Source organism: Saccopteryx leptura, chromosome 8 (assembly GCF_036850995.1).
Source record: "Saccopteryx leptura isolate mSacLep1 chromosome 8, mSacLep1_pri_phased_curated, whole genome shotgun sequence".
In the NCBI taxonomy this organism is placed as follows: Eukaryota; Metazoa; Chordata; class Mammalia; order Chiroptera; family Emballonuridae; genus Saccopteryx; species Saccopteryx leptura.
This window is the reverse complement of record NC_089510.1, coordinates 45,199,073-45,217,991: the sequence shown is the minus strand read 5'-3', so window position 1 is coordinate 45,217,991 and position 18,919 is coordinate 45,199,073. Positions and strand designations below refer to the sequence as shown.

General features: G+C 37.5%; 1 protein-coding gene across 3 annotated transcripts in view; it reads left to right on the top strand.

Annotated features, from left to right (window-relative positions):
* Positions 1–18,919, top strand: part of LSAMP (limbic system associated membrane protein) — an 820,035-nt gene that overhangs the window by 473,207 nt on the left and 327,909 nt on the right. For all 3 annotated transcript variants that reach the window (XM_066346890.1, XM_066346889.1, XM_066346892.1), the window contains exon 2: positions 4,217–4,449. In XM_066346890.1, coding sequence (XP_066202987.1) covers positions 4,217–4,449 — 233 coding nt within the window. The remainder of the gene's footprint in view (positions 1–4,216; positions 4,450–18,919) is intronic.

The following is an 18,919-nucleotide window of genomic DNA, read 5'->3' as shown; positions in this document are numbered from 1 at the left end:
CCTTTCCTTTCGTCAACAACACCCACTCTCTTTAGGGTGCCATCTTTTCTACATCCTGGAATGATTTGCGACATCTTGAGCTCCATGGAGGAAACATTCTATTAAATCCAAACAACACGGAACATTTACAGGTTTTTAAAATACATCTCTTTATACTTTTCCTGATTTAGTGATAGATGGTTTTGGAGATAAAGTCATTAGGTATCCAGTTTTAAACTAGATTGTCTGGTACTGAAGCAGTATTCTGAGTGGGGGATAGTACATTATTACCATAGCATGAGAATTCTCATTTTCTCTATAGGTATGCCTAATGCACAGTTAACCCAACTTGCCTCCCAGATGCAAGCTCGTGATGTTTACTGGCCAGTCAGTGCATGCTGGGAAACTAGACCTGAATTTAATCAGCATTTCCTCATTTCAAATAGCTAGGCATTCTGGACTACACTGTGTGATTGGTTATTTTCATTTAACAAACATATTCTACAAAGTGAGACCATTACTTTGACTCTTTTTTTTTCCCTTTTCCAAGTGAGAGGAGGGGAGATAGACAGACTTCTGCATGCACGCCTACTGGGATCCACCCAGCAACCCTGCCTGAGGCTGATGCTGTGCCCATCTGGGACCATGTTCACAACGAAGCTATTTTTTAGCACCTGAAGTGGAGGCTCTACAGAGCCATCATTAGCAGCTGGGGCTGATGTGCTTGAACAAATTGAGCCATGGCTGCGGGAGGAGAAGAGAGAGAGAGAGAGAGAGAAGAGAAAGAGGGGAGGGGTGGAGAAATAGATGGTTACTTCTCCTGTGTGGCCTGACCAGGAATCATATCGGGACATCCACATGCTGGGCCAAGGCTCTATCACTGAGCCAACCGGCCAGGGCCTCTGTGACTTTTTCCATATTTCATTCTTACGTGCACTTCTTTTTTTTTTTTTTTTTTTTTTTTTTTTTTTTTAATTTTTCTGAAGCTGGAAACAGGGAGAGACAGTCAGACAGACTCCCGCATGCGCCCGACCGGGATCCACCCGGCACACCCACCAGGGGCGGTGCTCTGCCCCCCAGGGGGCGATGCTCTGCCCATCCTGGGCGTCGCCATATTGCGACCAGAGCCACTCTAGCGCCTGAGGCAGAGGCCACAGAGCCATGCCCAGCGCCCGGGCCATCTTTGCTCCAATGGAGCCTTGGCTGCGGGAGGGGAAGAGAGAGACAGAGAGGAAAGCGCGGCGGAGGGGTGGAGAAGCAAATGGGCGCTTCTCCTATGTGCCCTGGCCGGGAATCGAACCCGGGTCCTCCGCACGCTAGGCCGACGCTCTACCGCTGAGCCAACCGGCCAGGGCACGTGCACTTCTTATAGGTTAAAATAGTCACTACCTTATATCAAGATTTTAAAGTTAATTAGTTCTGAAATTGTGTTATTCTTTTGCTTGTTTTTCAGTATGTTAGTTTTAGATATATTATAGAAAGATGATTTTCTAGTATAGAGAGTCAGTGTATTTACTTTGGAACTATTGATTACATAAAAAAGAACTCTTAAATATTTGGAGGAGTGGTTTTCTTTTAAACAATAGTGCATTGTGCTCTGGTGCTTGGAGTCGGCTAACTGTACTGAGTTATTAAAAACAGTGAATGCATGTGTATGTGACTGAATTTCAATGCACTTTTCATTTATTTTGATGTAAAGGATGAATTTAAACATTAAATATGGGTGAAGCACAATGTGAAAATAAGATGTTATATAGATTGTCATAGCAAAATTTCCACATAATATATTGTTTCAAGTAGGTGCTGTTTTATGGGTCTGGCAATTTTGCAGAAATAGTCAATTACTTCTTTAGGTAAGATAGATCTGAATCCTCTCAGAATAATTTGGAATAATGACCTGTGTGGTTAATTTTAACTTTTAATGGACAGAATTGCTAAAATATTAAGAGGACCCTAAAGACCTGACTTAGAGACTCTCTATTGTGCAGATAAGAAAATTCACCCATTCATTTGTAGAGGCTATAGAGCTTGAAATTGATGATTGGGGTGGGGTGAAATAATCTGTGTGGGGCCAAAGTAGGTTTATAGTTGTTCATATGGAAAATAATATACTCATCAATAAATAATAGTACAAAAATAAACCTCTGTGTTTCACATGCTCACAACTGTAAACTTATTTTTGCCTCACTCTGTACATTGTGACACTGTTAATTCACAAGAGAGGCATTTACCAGGCATTTTCTGTTTTATAACAGTTTAATTTTGGAAGGTACCTTAATGAATTAGGCAAAACCTCAGTCTTTATTGATGATTGATGGGCCACTTTTGTGTATATTTTTTTTTCCAAAATGAACATATTAGGACCATATGCTGGGCTAAACTGCATCTAGAATACATCTCTTTATCTGCTTGCTGCTGTGTTGGGCTGTGTAGATGAGAAAAATGTAAGGAGAAATGTGATAAAGGATTAAAGTGCATTTGTAGAAGTACATTTCCATTCTTCTCAGTAGAAAAGAAAAACACAGGAAATCTACATGGACAACTTTACTTATGAATAGAAGATAAAAAACATCCAATTAATTAATTCATAAATGAGTCTAAGTTGAGAAGTGCTACAAACATCACCAAGGAGAGATGGTACCATAAAGAATAATACAACAGAAGAGGTAAAATAGTCTGCAAAGAAGCAGCAAGTATCCAGGAAGTTAGCTTTGCACTCCTGCTTGGAGTTTTAAATTATCAAAAGCATATAATTAATCCCAGTAATATCTAGGTGGCAGAGAAACACCCACTGAGTAATGGAGATAGTAAATGATACCTTAATTTACTTGTATTTAGGAAAATAAATAGGTTGAGAAGAAAAGAAAGACCTGCATACCAAGTCACCCAGCTAATTAAATAAAATAATTGTGCTGAATAAAATACATGATTCAACAAAAATTAGTGAGGTAACGTGTTCTTCTGTATAGGAATTTTCTAAAACCTCAGCTTTTCTCCTTCTTATAAAAGATACAGATTGGCCTCTGTATCCCTATGGTGGACAGCCCGTGGGTAGGACATCAATTTCCCGTCTACGCACGGGTGTGGAATCTCTATGCCTGGCTGTTCTGACCTAAGAGGAAATCTGGCTTTGACTGGGTTTGGAAAGGACAGGGGAACATAGTGTTTTAATTGTTTTGCTGTCATTTTCCTGGCTCCTTCTGCCCATCCTTCGTGCCCCAGGGTGCTGAGCAGCTGGCTCTGGATCTGTGAACAGGGTCTAAAACAATCTTCCTGTGGGGCAGAGAGAAATCTTGCCAAAGTGATACAGAGAGAATTTTAAATTTTTGCTTGATTTTTTTTTCATTTCCAGATTGTTGATAGAATTGAAGAAAACTGCACTCAACATGAAGCATTTTCCCTTTCCACTAAACCTGTATTCTCTGACCCTTTCTGTCAAGTTTCAGGGAGACACTCTTTTAGGTTTCCAAAATAAATAGTCATTAAGATAAATATTTTTTTTCTTTATCTTTCTCGGATTAGAAACTACAAAATTTGTTTCTTTGTCTCTGATAAAAGATTGAATTTATTCTAACATGGTCAGAAATGCTGGTAGCAAGCTGTCTCACCAGACAACAGCCAGCTGCCCTCAGCAGCTGGAACCAGAATTAGGCAGGGTAATGTTAGTTTTGATCGCCTTAGCCTAACACCTATCCACCTACCTGGACCTGCTCACACGTATCTCACACCTGGGAGTGAACAATCCAAACTCATAGAGATCAGATGCAAACTCTGAAATCTATTCTAATTCCTACAGTGCTGGGAATAACTTGAATATACTATCACACAAGACTTAGGAATAAGCGCAATTCAAAACTGACTAGATGTGCCACATTATCAATCATCTAATTCTCACAGTTACTTAAACAGATGGAGTTCTGTGTGAATGACCTTTTCCTAGACAAGAAGATAATCTGGTGGGAAATCAATACCCATTTAACTTTATTTGCCTGCATTACTCATATTCAAATTGTTTATTACTGAATTGAGTTTAATATAATGACATCTATCCATTAAATGGTAATTAGGTGTTAAAGGAGAAATGGTGATGATACTTAAGATTCTGAGAAAGAGCGTGGTAGTAGTTCAACTTGCATATAATTTTTTTTTCTTGCCTGGTCTTGTTGAGTCAAATCGTGTGGAAAATGAATGAAGATGCAGGTATGGCTAAGGCTCTAATGTTATTCTGTTCTGGCAGGTGCGTTGTAGAAGACAAGAACTCAAAAGTGGCCTGGTTGAACCGTTCTGGCATCATTTTTGCTGGACATGACAAGTGGTCTCTGGACCCTCGGGTTGAACTGGAGAAACGCCATTCTCTGGAATACAGCCTTCGCATCCAGAAGGTGGATGTCTATGATGAGGGTTCCTACACTTGCTCGGTTCAGACACAGCATGAGCCCAAGACCTCCCAAGTTTACTTGATTGTGCAAGGTAAGAAAGGGATGGGATAAGTATGTGGTAAAGGAGAGATGGGAGGCATTGAATAATCAAGAAGTACAAAATACTTGCATCAATCTTTCTGGAAAGAAAAAGAAGACTTTCAAATATATTATGGCACTTAAGTATCTGTTTTATCTCTAAAAGGATACACTTAAAATGAGAGGACTACGGAGAATATAGAGAATTGTGTCTTGCCACTGTGAGCCAGTACCCTGTGTGAGAATGTTTTCTCTCAGTCCTGATTGTCAAAACACAAAGCAAAGGCCACAGCTGTCAGAATAAGTTGAAACAGGAGCACAAGAACACAGAGAGTGCTTAGAAACACGTCAAGTTCACTTGATGACTCTATTAAGCACCAGGTACTTTGCTGAAGATTTGATTTTTACCTGTTCTTCATCTAAAGAATATTACTAATGATCTGTTTTTATAATAGTAAAATGTTATTTGAAAAAATAAAAATTTTCAGAGACCTTGACATCCTCTCAGCTGGTCAACTTTCTACATAATTTGTGTCTCCATCTAATGGCAAAATATTTGTGAGCAAATTTCAGTGACAAGGATCTGCAAAGTCATTGGGGACAATCTGCTTCTAGATCAGGATTTCCAAGGGCACATCTGAATCATAGTCTTACAGGATGAAAACCCTAAATGGCATACACATGCCCACAAACTATAGCTCTCTTGGGCCCCTTTCCCCATAATTGCAGAATGAGAACAAAGCTGACCAGCTGCGCAATTTTATTGCAAGTGAAGTCAAACCACCAACAGTTTCAATCCATCTAACAAGAAAGATCTAAGCACTAACAAATATTAGGACTGTGTTCATGTGTTCTTGATTTATAATTTTATGTAAATTTAATGCAAATTAGGCATGGCTCTAGGGCTTCAGTCAAGATTCCAATGCAGTCAGTGGTGTGGCAAAGTTTGACTGTAGCTTCTATTAATGTGTATGGAATTGATTATTGCAGCATTTAAATTATTGCTCTTCTAGCTCCTCTGATTAATAGATTGAAACTGGAGTAAAATATATCAGAGGCTTCCTGGTACAAGGCTGGTTTAGTCACGTGACCTCCATCTTGGTCCATTTTGCAGTGGCTGACAGCTTCATTTTATTGCTTTTGAAAGGCATGTCTACTGACTTAAAAAGTCCCTACCACAGTCCAAGCATAGAATCTTTAACTTTTAGTTTAGTAGAGAATACTTGAGGTCCAATAACAAGAGATCTCAGGCAGCCTATTAAAATGTTTAAATATAACTACAGAATTGTAAATATGTAAACGGGTTAATTAACCATTTTCCTCAAAACATAAACACACAGTCTCTCTCTCTCTCTCTCTCTCTCTCTCTCTCTCTCTCTCTCTCATCCCCCTACACACACACACACACACACACACACACACACACACACACACACACACTCAGTAGCAGAAGAGGGGAGATGACTAGTTTACTTAAGATCACTTAGAACAGATTTTATCTAGTGACCAGCTCCACATTATGTTATGAGATTTCTACATAATGTTTATAGCTTTACAACCTTCAATGTTATTGGAAAATCACTAGAAGCCACATTAGCAATCATGTATTTGTTGTCTTGTTCTGAATAAAATTGGACAGTCTAAGTATATTTTTTTGGTTTCTAGATGAAGAAACAGAAGTTCATTAAATTTAAGTTACTTATTCAAGCTGGATCAGATCTAAAGCACTTTATACTAGAATGGAGAATGTTTTATTATTATTTTACATTTACATTTAAGTTGGAGTTCTCAGTGCCAAATGCTCTTTCCCTTTTTTCTTATTTATCTGTACTCTTTTTAACTACAAGTATGATCATTCTGAGAGGGTTAGAGCTAGAACTAAGTTAGCTTATACTGTGAACACTTCTATGCCATGTCAGCACAAAGTGAAATTAACTTTAATCTAGCTTAATATTAAGTTCTTAAAATTCACTTACTATTAAAGGATGGAGGTGACCTACTAAGTCTGGGTACCACTTATTCCTTTTCTCATTTACTTTTTTTTTTATTAAGCGAGAGGCAGAGAGACAGAGAGACAGAATCCCGCATGCACCACAACCCAGAATTCACCCAGCAAGCCCGCTACCCAGTGATGCTCTGTCTATCTGAGGCCACCGCTGTAGTTCGGCAACTGAGTTATTTTAGCACCTGAGGGGAGGCCACAGTCATTCACAATGCCTGGGGCCAACTTGCTTGAACCATTCAAGCTATGCCTGCAGGAGAGGAAGAAAGAGAAAAAGAAAGAAGAAGGAGGTGGTTGCTTCTCCTGTGTGCCTTGACTGGGAATCAAACTTGGGACTTCCATACACTGGACTGACACTCTACCACTGAGTCAACAGGCGAGGGCCTCATTTAATTCTAATATTATTATTATTAAATAGGTATTAGTAGCTTCATTATAAATATGCAAAATTTAAAGTTCAGAGACAATTATGAACTTGCTCAAGGCTCCCTGTTTGCTGAGACAGAATTTCAAACCCACATCTGTTCGATTCAAGATGTTATTGACTATTTATCTTTAAAATGAGCAACAAAGCCTGTACTTATAAGAAAGATGCTGAGGCCCTGGCTGGTTGGCTCAGTGGTAGAGTATCAGCCCAGCGTGTGAAGTCCCATGTTCAATTCGTTGCCAGGAAACACAGGAGAAGCACCCATCTGCTTCTCTACCCTTTATCCTCTCCTTTCTCTGTCTCTCTCTTCCCCTCCTGCAGCCAAGGCTCCATTTGAGCAAAACGTTGGCCTGGGCACTGAGGATGGCTCCATGGCTTCTGCCTCAGGCACTAGAATGGTTCTGGTTGCAGGAGAGCAATGCCCCAGAAGGAGTAAGCATTGTCCCTTAGTGGGCATTCCAGGTGGATCGCAGTAGGGCGCATGCGGGAGTCTGTCTGTCTGCCTCCCCCCACTTTCACTTCAGAAAAAAAAAAAAAAAAAAAGGATTGTCTCTTCCTTGAGCCTGAGTTATGAAGGGATATTTGTTGGACAATTACAGACCTGGGCATTTGATCTTTAGCACGAGATGGCTGAACCACTTCCCATTAAGAGATTCAACTGTGTGATTATGTCAGGGTTCCATTCCTGTATGCTGTTTGCTCATACTGCTTTCTACCCCATGCTTTAACTGTGTGTGTTTCTGCCAGGTCAAAGATTCTGCTTCCAGATATGGCTGGTATCCTTCTTTCCTTCAATATCACCACACCTTTTTCAGATTACAAGAGTCTTTTGAGTTTCTCAAGTTCTTCCTTGTTCGCTTTCCATGGTTTCTGCAAGTCCAACTATTGTTGTTAAATAAATACTGTATTTTTTGCTTGCCCTGCCCTTTTGAGGCAACACTTTGCTCAAAGATGCTATGTGATATTACTCAGGAAAAGCAGCAGTTCATGGTGGGCTGTACATTCATAGTGCCTGGTTAGAATCTGTTTTCCTTCTTGATGCTGAAATAAATTTGGGATGAGCCACTTATGTTCGCTAAAGTTTAGTTTTGTCATATGTAAAATACAAATGTCAAGTTAAAATTTTAAATCCTCTAAATATATTGTAAGGATCAAATTAGATGATCTATGTACCATATTTCCCCATGTATAAGACGCTCCCATGTATAAGACACACCTTAATTTGGGGGCCCAAAATTTGAAAAAAAGACAACAAGCATGAAAAAGCAAGAAATTCAAGTAATAAAATCTACTCTACCATATAAGATGAACCCAGTTTGTAGACCCCAAATTTTCTAAAGACGGTGCATCTTACACATAGGGAAATATGGTAAGTACCTAGCCTGGTGTCTGCAGAACATGTATTCTCATCCAATAGATGATGATGGTGATGATGATGATGATGATGATGACAATGAGAATGACCACTATGATCTTTTACTGCTGCTGCTACCGTATCCCTCAATAGGCTCACTATGGCCCTCGAGGGTGCTGTCCAGTGTCTAACAGCTGTTACTCTCAGCTTTTATTTTGGGTCAGTCCAGTCTATTTTCTTTAGTTGTCCTTTTTCAGCACCCAGTGCTTTACTTGTTTAGGATTCTAAAGACTTTTTAGACAGCATAACTTTTAAGTTCTTAGCTACATTTATTAAGGAGTTTTGAAGAGAACATGCAGCAACAAACAGATAGATGTTAACTTTTAGATTGGTGGGACCTTCTCAAGAATTTCTGTTTAAGTAGTTTTGGGGTGGAGCTTGAGAATTTACATTTCTAACAAGTTCCCCAGGTGATGCCCACACTACTGATGCAGGGATCACACATTGAGAAACAATGCTTTAAAATAAGTATGTACCTTATAACCTGGCTGGATAGCTTAGTTTGTTAAGAGCATCATCCTGCTAAACAAAGCTTGCTGGTTCGATCCCCAGTCAGGGCACATACAGGAACAGATTGATGTTTCTGTCTCTCCCTTCTTCTCTAAATTAATCAATAGAAAAGTTAAAAAAGAATGTTGTACCTTAAAAATGTCTGAGGAAGAAATTGTACAGAATTTAATTTGATTGCAGTCAGCGCTATACTTCCAAATACTTCTAAAATGAATCTTGTTAGGTATGAGATAGAGAACAGGTAGGGTGAGAAATACTTGACCTTTCATACTAATATTTTAGGGCTTTCCACTCTGCTTACCTAGCCTAGTCCTCTGGAAAGAAAATGTTCTCCTCTCTTTCCAAGTTGTCAAGTTTTAGGTATCAAAGCTGAAAGAAAAAAAGGGTTGAGACATAAAAACAGCTCTCTACTTCAAAAAACATTTATAAATTATTAATTGTTTGTACTCTCTCACATTTCCCTGGCATTCCATTTCCCCTGGAACATTATTTTTTCCTTTTATATACATTTTCACCATGTTAGTGACTTTTCAACATCTCCAACATTTTCTCTCTTATTTTGGTGATTATTTTTCACGCAAAAGAGTAAGTTTTTGTTGGTTTATGGAGGTCATTAAATGCAAAATAAACTGTTTTGAAATAATTACCCTGATTAGTTTGCTACACTCAGTCACTTAGCTACATGACACCTCTTCTCACCTTCCTCTTGAGGTAGACAGGTGAACGTTTCCACATCAGCAAATATACAAATCAATAATGACCTTTGGGATCACTTGTGATCTGTGGTATTAAATGTTACATCAGTAGAAACCAAGTCTTTTCAAATATAAACATGTATTTGAGATAATAAATTTTGAAATCCACTTCTAAAGCCATACATATATTTTCATTCCTAAACCATCTCCTTTACAGATTCCAAGATCAAACATTAAGATACATCGCCTTACACCTTTAACTTCAAAAAAAAAAAAAAAAAAGGAAATAGAAACAGAATACTTTGAAATTATTCCCATTAATAATATCCATTCCTTCCCCATAGGTTACCCTCCTATAATTTCCTAGTCTTTCTTATCATGCCATAGATGCAGGTACTTGTGTTAAAGCAACGTTTCTCTCTCTCTCTTTCTTTTTACTTTTATTGAATTTACTGGGGTGACTGTTTAATAAAATTATAAAGGTGTCAGGTGTACAGTTCTATAACACATCATCTGTATGTTGTATTGTGTGTTCACCACCCCAAGCCAAGTCTCCCTCCATCACCATTTACGCCCCTTTACCCTCTTCTGCCTTCCCCATTCCCCTTTCTCTATTATGATCAACATACTGTTTGTTGTCTGTTCCTATAAGTTTTATTTTCCTTCGTTTAATCCTTTTACCTTTTTCATCCAGCCCGGCCCCTAACCCTCTCTTCTCTGACAGCTGTCAGTCTGTTCTCTGTATCTATGAGTTTGTTTCTATTTTGTTTGTTACTTTATTTCGTTCACTAGATTCTATATGTAATTAAAATATATGGTATTCGTCTTTCTCTGGCTGGCTTACCTCACTTAACATATTACTCTCTAGGTCCATCCATTATGTCCCAAAGATAAGATTTACTTTTTATTTTTATTTTTTTACAGCCGAAGTGCATTCCATTGTTTAAATGTATCACAAGTTTTTTATCCACTCATCCTTTGATGGATATTTGGGCTGCTTCCAAATCTTGCCTGTTGTAAATAATGGTGCAATAACAGAGGGGTGTATATATTCTTTCAAATTAGTGTTTCAGGTTTCTTCAGATATAGTCCCAAAAATGGAATTTCTGGTTCATAAATCAGTTCCATTTTTAATTTTTTGAGGAATCTCCATACTGCTTTCTATAGTGGCTGCACCAATCTGCATTCCCACCAACAGTCTGCTTGCTGTTTGTTTATAAATCGATGATAGCCATTCTGACAGGTGTGAGGTAATATCTCATTGTGGTTTTAATCTGCATTTCTCTGATGATTAGTGTTTATTTGGTCATCTGTATGTCTCTGTAGAAGTGTCTGTTCAGGTTTTATGCCCATTTTTTAAATTAGAGTGTTTGTTTTTGTTGTTGAGTTGTAAAAGTTCTTTATAAATTTTGGATATTAACCCCTTATCAGATGTATTGGCAAATAAATCCTCCCATTCAGTAGGTTAGCTTTTTATTTTGTTGATGATTTCCTTTAATGTGCAAAAATTTTTAGTATGATATAGTTCCATTTGTTTATTTATTTATTTTCACAGTTTCAATTGCCTCTGCAGATATATCACAAAAAAGACTGCTACAAACAATATTCAGAATTGTAGTGGCTGACCTGTGGTGGCACAGTGGGATAAAGCATCAACCTAGAACTCTAGAGGTCACTTGTTCAAAACCCTGGGTTTGCCTGGCTTGATATCAGGTAGCATGATTCCTTCAACTTGTGCTTTTTTTCTCTCAAGATTCCTGTCTTTTTGGGGTCTTTTGTACTTCCATATAAATTTTTGAAATATTTGTTCTACTTCTGTGAAATACACCATTAGTATCTTGATAGGAATTATATTGAATCTATAGATTGTTCTGGGAAGTATAAACATTTTAGTGATATTATTCTTCATATCCATGAATATGGTATAAGCTTCCACTTATTTGAATCTTCTTCAGTTTCTTTCTTCAGTGTTTTATAATTTTTCAAGTATCATTCTTCTACATCTCAGTTATTTTATTCCTAGGTTGTTGTTGTTTTTTGAGGCAATTGTAAATGGGATTGTTCTTTTAGTTTCCCTTTATGAGAGTTCATTATTAGTGTATAAAAATGCAACTGATTTCTGGGTATTTATTTTGTATTCTGCTGCTTTACTGAATTCATTTACCAGTTCTAGTAGTTTTTGGTGGAATATTTAGGGTTCTTTCTATCTAGTATTATGTTATCTGAAAATAATGAGAATTTTACTTTTTCTTTTCCACTTGGATTCCTTTCATTTTTCATTGTCTGATTGTTGTGGCTAGAACTTCCAGTAATGTGTTTAATAGGAGTGGTGAAAGCAGACATCTCTGTCTTGTTTGTTTTTGTTTTTTTTTTTTTTTTGTTTTGTTACAGAAACAAGAGAGGGACAGATAGACAGGGAGGGAAAGATATGGGAAGCATCAGTTCTTCATTGTGGCACCTCAGTTGTTCATTGATTGCTTTCTCATATGTACTTTAACCAGGGGGGCTACAGCAGAACGAGCAATCCCTTGCTCAAGCCAGCGACCTTAGGCTTAAGCTGGTAAGCCTTGCTCAAGCCACACTCAAGCTGGCAACCTTGGGGTTCAAGCCTGGGTCCTTTGTGTCTCAGTCTGATGCTCTATGCACTGCACCACCACCTGGTCAGGCTGTTTTTTCCTTATCTTAATGAAAACACTTTCTCTGTTTTGCCTGTTGAGTATAAAGTTGGCTGTAGGTTTGTCATCTATGGCCTTTATTACATTGAGGTATGTTCCCTCTAGTCCTACTTTGCTGAGAGTTTTTATCATAAATGAGTGCTGAATTTTATCAAATGTTTTTTTCTGCATCTATTGATATGATCATGTGATATTTTCCTTCATTTTGTTTATGTGGTGTATTATGTTTATGTGGTGTGTCATGTACCAACGTTGTATCCCCAGAATAATTTTACTTTATCATGGTGTATGATTTTTTTAATGTATTGCTGGATATGGTTTGCTAATATATATTTTATTGAAGATTTTAACTTCTATGTCCATCAAGTATATTGGGTTATAATTTTCTTTCTTTGTTGTGTCATTGTTATCTGGTTTTAGAATTAGAATAATACTAACTTTGTAAAATGATCTTGGGAGTCTTCCCTCCTCTTGAATTTTTTGGAATATTTTGAGAAGAATAAGTGTTCTTCTTTGAATGTTTGATAAAATTCACCTGTGAAACCATCCATTCCAGGACATTCGTTTGTTAGGAGTTTTTTGAAGACAATATTACTTTTTATTTGCTTTTTGCATAACCTGTAACAAGTCCACATTGGGTTTATTATACTTATCAAAATGCAGATTCCTCAGAATGACTTCCAGAACTATTAGGTCAGAATCTCTTGGGATGCAGCCAAAATGTGCAAATACATTTTGCTCTGCAGGTGATTCAGATGTATATGAAAAACCAAGACAACTGTTGTAGGAATCTAAGCAACAATGAGAGGGATTTGCTGCTGCCTGCCTGCTCCTTTTCCTATGTGACATAGTATTACATTATATTCAAAGCTCTGAGGAGCAGGTACCAAATAAAGCTTTGTAATAGAAAATAAAATAAACCTGTGTAGTCATCAGAAACAGAGATTAGTCTTATGTTCTTGAGCTCCCCATAATAATGGAAATAATGAATATAAAAATATGACTTGTTTTTTAACTATAATGTTAAGAGTTTCCCTATATATGTAAACACAAAAGAAATTCTTTGTATTTTAAAGATGTGAACTTTTATTTCAATATCTCATTCACTATACCTTACAGCATTTATCATATTTTCAATGTATTTATTATGTTATTCTTGAGTTTGGTATCCCTACAAAAGTGGTCATTTTCATGTTGAGCCTTTTGCTCTCTTTTTATTCTACTCTAATTTGGTTAACATTGTTTTAGAAAATGCTTAATCTTGATATACTAAAATTTGAAATAGTTTTTTAAAAAACAGAAATATATTTCTAAGTTAATATTTAAATTTCACTATAATACAAAGAAGAATTTTAGAAATGTTCTCACCACTATGACTCAAATCACATATATAGATTGTAAGATTCTCAACTTGTAAGGATTTCAACACATAATTATCTTAATTATATGAATATAATTATGGGAAAAAATAAATTGGGCCTCCTCATGAAATCAAACATATTTGGTGGTTTCTTTCCAATCCACACACTTTAAAAAGCCATAATTCCTGTATCTTATATTGAGTTAAAGAATATCCATGATGAATTACAATTGTAAGGTTGGCAGGTTCCCTTTTAAGTTAATAATTGAAAACTCAAATATTAGAAAACAAATTTAATTTTTTAAAGAATACACATCTAAAATTTATTGCTTCTAAGATTTAAATTTTTAGAAGCATTTTACAGTTCTATTAAACATTCATAAGTCTTACCAAATCTATTATCCAGTACTCTTACTCGGTATCCTTTTTCTCTTTCTTAATATTTCTCCTCTTTACTTCTTTTATTACTTCCTTGGTTTTCACTTCCCTGACATCTCTCTCCTTCTGTTCCTAAATTACCATCATGTTGCATTTATTATTCTTCCAGTAACTTAACATTGCCTACAAAATTTCATACAAGTTTTGTCACTGTATTCTAATTGAGGTTAGCCTGGAGCTCTACAGTTTTGAAGGGTTCTAATAAAGTATTTGAAATCTTTAGTTGGATTTTTATCTGAAGCTTAATTCTGTTGATTATTGAGAATCTCAATGATTAACTGGAATTCTCATTTGGGTTTTACATGCTGAAGTCTACTAATTTTTCTACTCTTCAGCTTAATTTTTCAGACAATAGCCCCTTGATTAGCTGTTAATAGGTCAGGTTCAGACTTTAAAGACATCACTATCCACATCAGCAATCAGACAGCTAATATAATGGGAAGAAGTAAAAAATCGGGGCTAAAATATTTGGGAACATTACCTCATGCAGTTTTAATTTGATGTTACCTCTGTAAGAAGAATTTCAAACTTTATCTAAACCAATCTCACCCATCCACAATTAATTACTCTCTCCAAGCTTTTCATATGTATATGCAATCTATCTTTTAGTTAAAATAAATCAACTATTTAAATTTACATACTTCCTATTCTAACATGTATTTGTCCATCTTGAAAATGAGATAAAATAAGAGAAGAGAGGCAAAAAAAAAGTTGTCTCTGTAAAAACTCAAAGGAAGAAAGCTACTTGAAGAAACAGACCAATGAATGTTCAGTAATATTTAAATCTTGATTTATTACACCAATAAAGATTTTAATTGGGGAATTTATTCCATATTGAATTTTTATCTGCTAGGTAGTTTAGCTACATCCAGTCTGCACCATAAGTTATTTTTACTTATATTTGCATACTACCCTTTCAAATAATGTAAAATAGTACCGTTAATCACCATACATCATAATGATCTGTAGCATTTATATTTTCTATACATTGCAAAAAACAAAGTGAAAACAAAACAAAAATGTGCACTCTTATTTTTTTTTAATTTTTCCATTGATTTGAGAGAAAGAGAGGAAGGGAGAAAGAGAGAGAGAAAGGGGAAAGGAAAGAGAGTGAAGCAGCAACTCATTTCACTTACTGTATTTCCCCATATATAAGACACACCCTTTTTTGGAAAAATTTGGGTTCTAAAAATTGAGTGCATCTTATACATTGGTGTAGATTCATTTAAGAAGTGTGGCATTTCAAATGCCATAGATGGAACTGAGGACGAGGCAATACAGTATATGAAGACGGTGATTCATCAACAGGCACAGATGAGGCCAAGCTAATGGATGGTAGTTTTGACAGTGATGAGGAATTGTATGAATTTTATGATGAATAAAACTTGAGTTCAATAACTTTATGTAATACATTTTTTTTTCAAATTCTGGGCCCCAAAATTAAGGTGTATCTAATACATGGGAGCATCTTACACATGGGGAAATACAGTAGTTGTTTCATTTACTTGTGCATTCATTGGTTGTTTCTTGTATGTACCCTGACCAGAGATTGAACCTATGACCTTGGCACACTAGAATAATGCTCCATCCACTGAGCCACCCAGCCAGGGCCAAAACTGTGTACCCTTAAAAATATTAAAGTTGGGCCCTAGCCGGTTGGCTCAGTGGTAGAGCATCGGCCTGGCGTGCGGGGGACCCGGGTTCGATTCCCGGCCAGGGCACATAGGAGAAGCGCCCATTTGCTTCTCCACCCTCTCCCCTCCTTCCTCTCTCTCTCTTCCCCTCCCGCAGCCAAGGCTCCATTGGAGCAAAGATGGCCCGGGCACTGGGGATGGTTCCTTGGCCTCTGCCCCAGGTGCTAGAGTGGCTCTGGTCGCGGCAGAGAGACGCCCCGGAGGGGCAGAGCATCGCCCCCTGGTGGGCAGAGCTTCGCCCCTGGTGGGCGTGCCGGGTGGATCCCGGTCAGGCGCATGCGGGAGTCTGTCTGACTGTCTCTCCCTGTTTCCAGCTTCAGAAAAATACAAAAAAACAAAAAACAAAAAAAATATTAAAGTTGGCCCTGGCCGGTTGGCTCAGCGGTGGAGCATCGGCCTGGCATGCAGGGAACCCGGGTTCGATTCCCAGCCAGGGCACATAGGAGAAGCGTCCATTTGCTTCTCCACCCCCCCTTCCTTCCTCTCTGTCTCTCTCTTCCCCTCCCGCAGCCAAGGCTCCATTGGAGCAAAGATGGCCCGGGCGCTGGGGATGGCTCCTTGGCCTCTGCCCCAGGCGCTAGAGTGGCTCTGGTCGCGGTGGAGCGATGCCCCGGAGGGGCAGAGCATCGCCCCCGGTGGGCAGAGTGTCGCCCCTGGCGGGCGTCCTGGGTGGATCCTGGTCGGGCGCATACGGGAGTCTATCTGACTGTCTCTCTCCGTTTCCAGCTTCAGAAAAATACAAAAAAAATATATATATTAAAGTTAACTTTTGAATACACATATTTAAAATTCAATAAATATGGCATACATATTGATATTTTTTCCAATATGTTGGTACTTTCATTGTTTTCATTTTGTTTTAAATAAGCAATGTTTATTTTAGACAGTGAGATGATTTGGTTTTCTTTATGTTTTTATTATTTTTAATTACTATTAATTGAGTTTATTGGGCTGACACTGGTTCACAAAATGATATATGTTTCAGGTGTACATTTCTTTTTTTATTGATTTTTAGAGAGATGAGAGAGATAGAGAAAGAAAAGAGAGAAAGAGTGGGGAGAAGCAGGAAGTAGTAGTAGTTCCTTCCCGTGTGTGCCTTGACCTGGCAAGCCCAGGGTTTTGAACTGGTGACCTCAGTGTTTCAGGTTGATGATTTATCTACTGTGCCACCACCGGTCAGGCTCAAGTGTATAATTCTATAATATATCTTCTGTATATTGTATTGTGTGTTCACCACCCCAAGTCAAATCTCCTTCCATCATCATTTACCCCCCTTTACCCTTTTCTGCCTTCCTACCCCTTTCTCTCTGTTAACTACAACACTGTTGTCTGTGTCTATGAATTGATTTTTACATGGGTTATCCTTAAGCGAAGATCTGGAAACAACCCAAGTGTCCGTCAGTGGACGAGTGGATTAAAAAGCTGTGGTACATATATATAATGGAATACTATAGGGCCATGAAAAAGAAGGAAATATTACCTTTTGTGACAACCTGGATGGACCTGGAAACTATTATGTTGAGTTAAATAAGCCAGGCAGAGAAAGAAAAATGGCATATGACCTCTCTCATTTGAGGAATCCAAGGAACAGTGAGAAGTAAGGAATGGAATTGAGGCAGAGGAGGGATCAAAGGGACTAGAGGAAAGGAGGACAGAGGGAAAGGGGATGATAGGATGGGATAAACCTGAAGGGAAGGAGGGAGGGTGCTTTCAGCAGGGGAGCAAGGGAGATGTTGAGGGGAACATGGGGAAAGGGGATGCATTCGGGGTGACCCTAGAATCTATGTAAACACAATTAATTAAATTTTAAAAATATTAAAAAAAAAGAAAAAAAGTTCATCCAGTCCTCTGTCTGCCTCAGTGACAAAGTGTACAAAACACATTCAGGCCTCTTTCCTTTTTCTTAGTAAAAAAGCTGTTAGGCAAGCTGAAGTGAAGTGAAAAAGCAGCCCAACCTGTGCCAGGAGCTACCCAAGGAGGGTTTCTGAGGGGGTGTGACCACTATAAGACACAAGGTTCATAAAGGAAGGGTACCTCAGTGGGGAGACAGTCATGGAGGGTTAGGACATTGCTACATTTAAGGTAATTGAGAAAGTTAGTAAATGTGTTGAGGATAATGATAACCAGTTTCTTACTGTTAGAGAATTGTAAATATGGAAAGAGGAAGCTTAAATGAACCCTGTGTTGTTCACTAGTGGATTGAAATTGGAGTTACAGTGGTACCTTGAGATACAAAAATTAATTTGTTCTGTAACCAAGCTGGAAAGTCAGTCAACTTGTATATCAAACTGCCGATAGATACTAGACCCATTCGCCAACGCGCCAACAAGCGGCAGCTTCCCAAATCATAAATCGTATCTCTGAATTTTGCTCAGATCTCGAACAAAAATACAGACTGAGTAGCAGCTCGTATCTTAAAAAAAAAAAAATTGTATGTTGGTCTGTTCGTATCTCAAGGTACCACTGTATTAATGTTTATTTGTGAGTTTTAATAGAAGATAGATAGATAAATGTAAATATGTATCTATACTACCTACCCTTGCCCATTGAGAGGGACTCAGAATATTTATATCCTAGTAGCAATGAACATGTCTAGCATCCAATGTTGATTTTAAAATATCACTCTTCACTAGAAAGAATAAGACTGACAAAGAAATAGATGATTCTAGGGCTTGGATAAGGTAGAAACCATATGATTGTTGAGCATCTGTTGTGTCAGAAAGTAAGGAAGCCCTCAAAAAAAAATGAGGTATTCCAAAACTACACAGAAGCCAATTTGAAAGGGACTTCCACTGGCCAATTCTGGGACAAGTTGGGTATTGAAATGCATTAAAGCAATATAACACTGGTATAATTTAAGCAAGATTTATTAAAAATGAGAATGTAATTCTTTTTTATAATAATGTCAACTAATCACTGTAAAAGTAATGATAGAATTTGAAAATTATTATCTGGTAACCATTGAAGAAATAATTAACTCAGGCAAGAAACATCAATGGATTATAAAACTAGCTGGTAAAAGTAAAATAAGGACTAGGATTTTAACATAATCTTAAAATAGCTTCCTACAAACTATTTATTAAGTACCAAAGGAAAAAAAAGTAGATAAATCTAGCTGACACCATTCAAAGTTAACACTACAAGTAATAAGACATATTGGTATCATGTGCCAAATGATAAGATGCAAAGAATAGAGTACAGCATGCTTTCTCTGATATTTCTATCAAAACCTGATTCTAACCATAAGACATTGGATACACCCAAATAG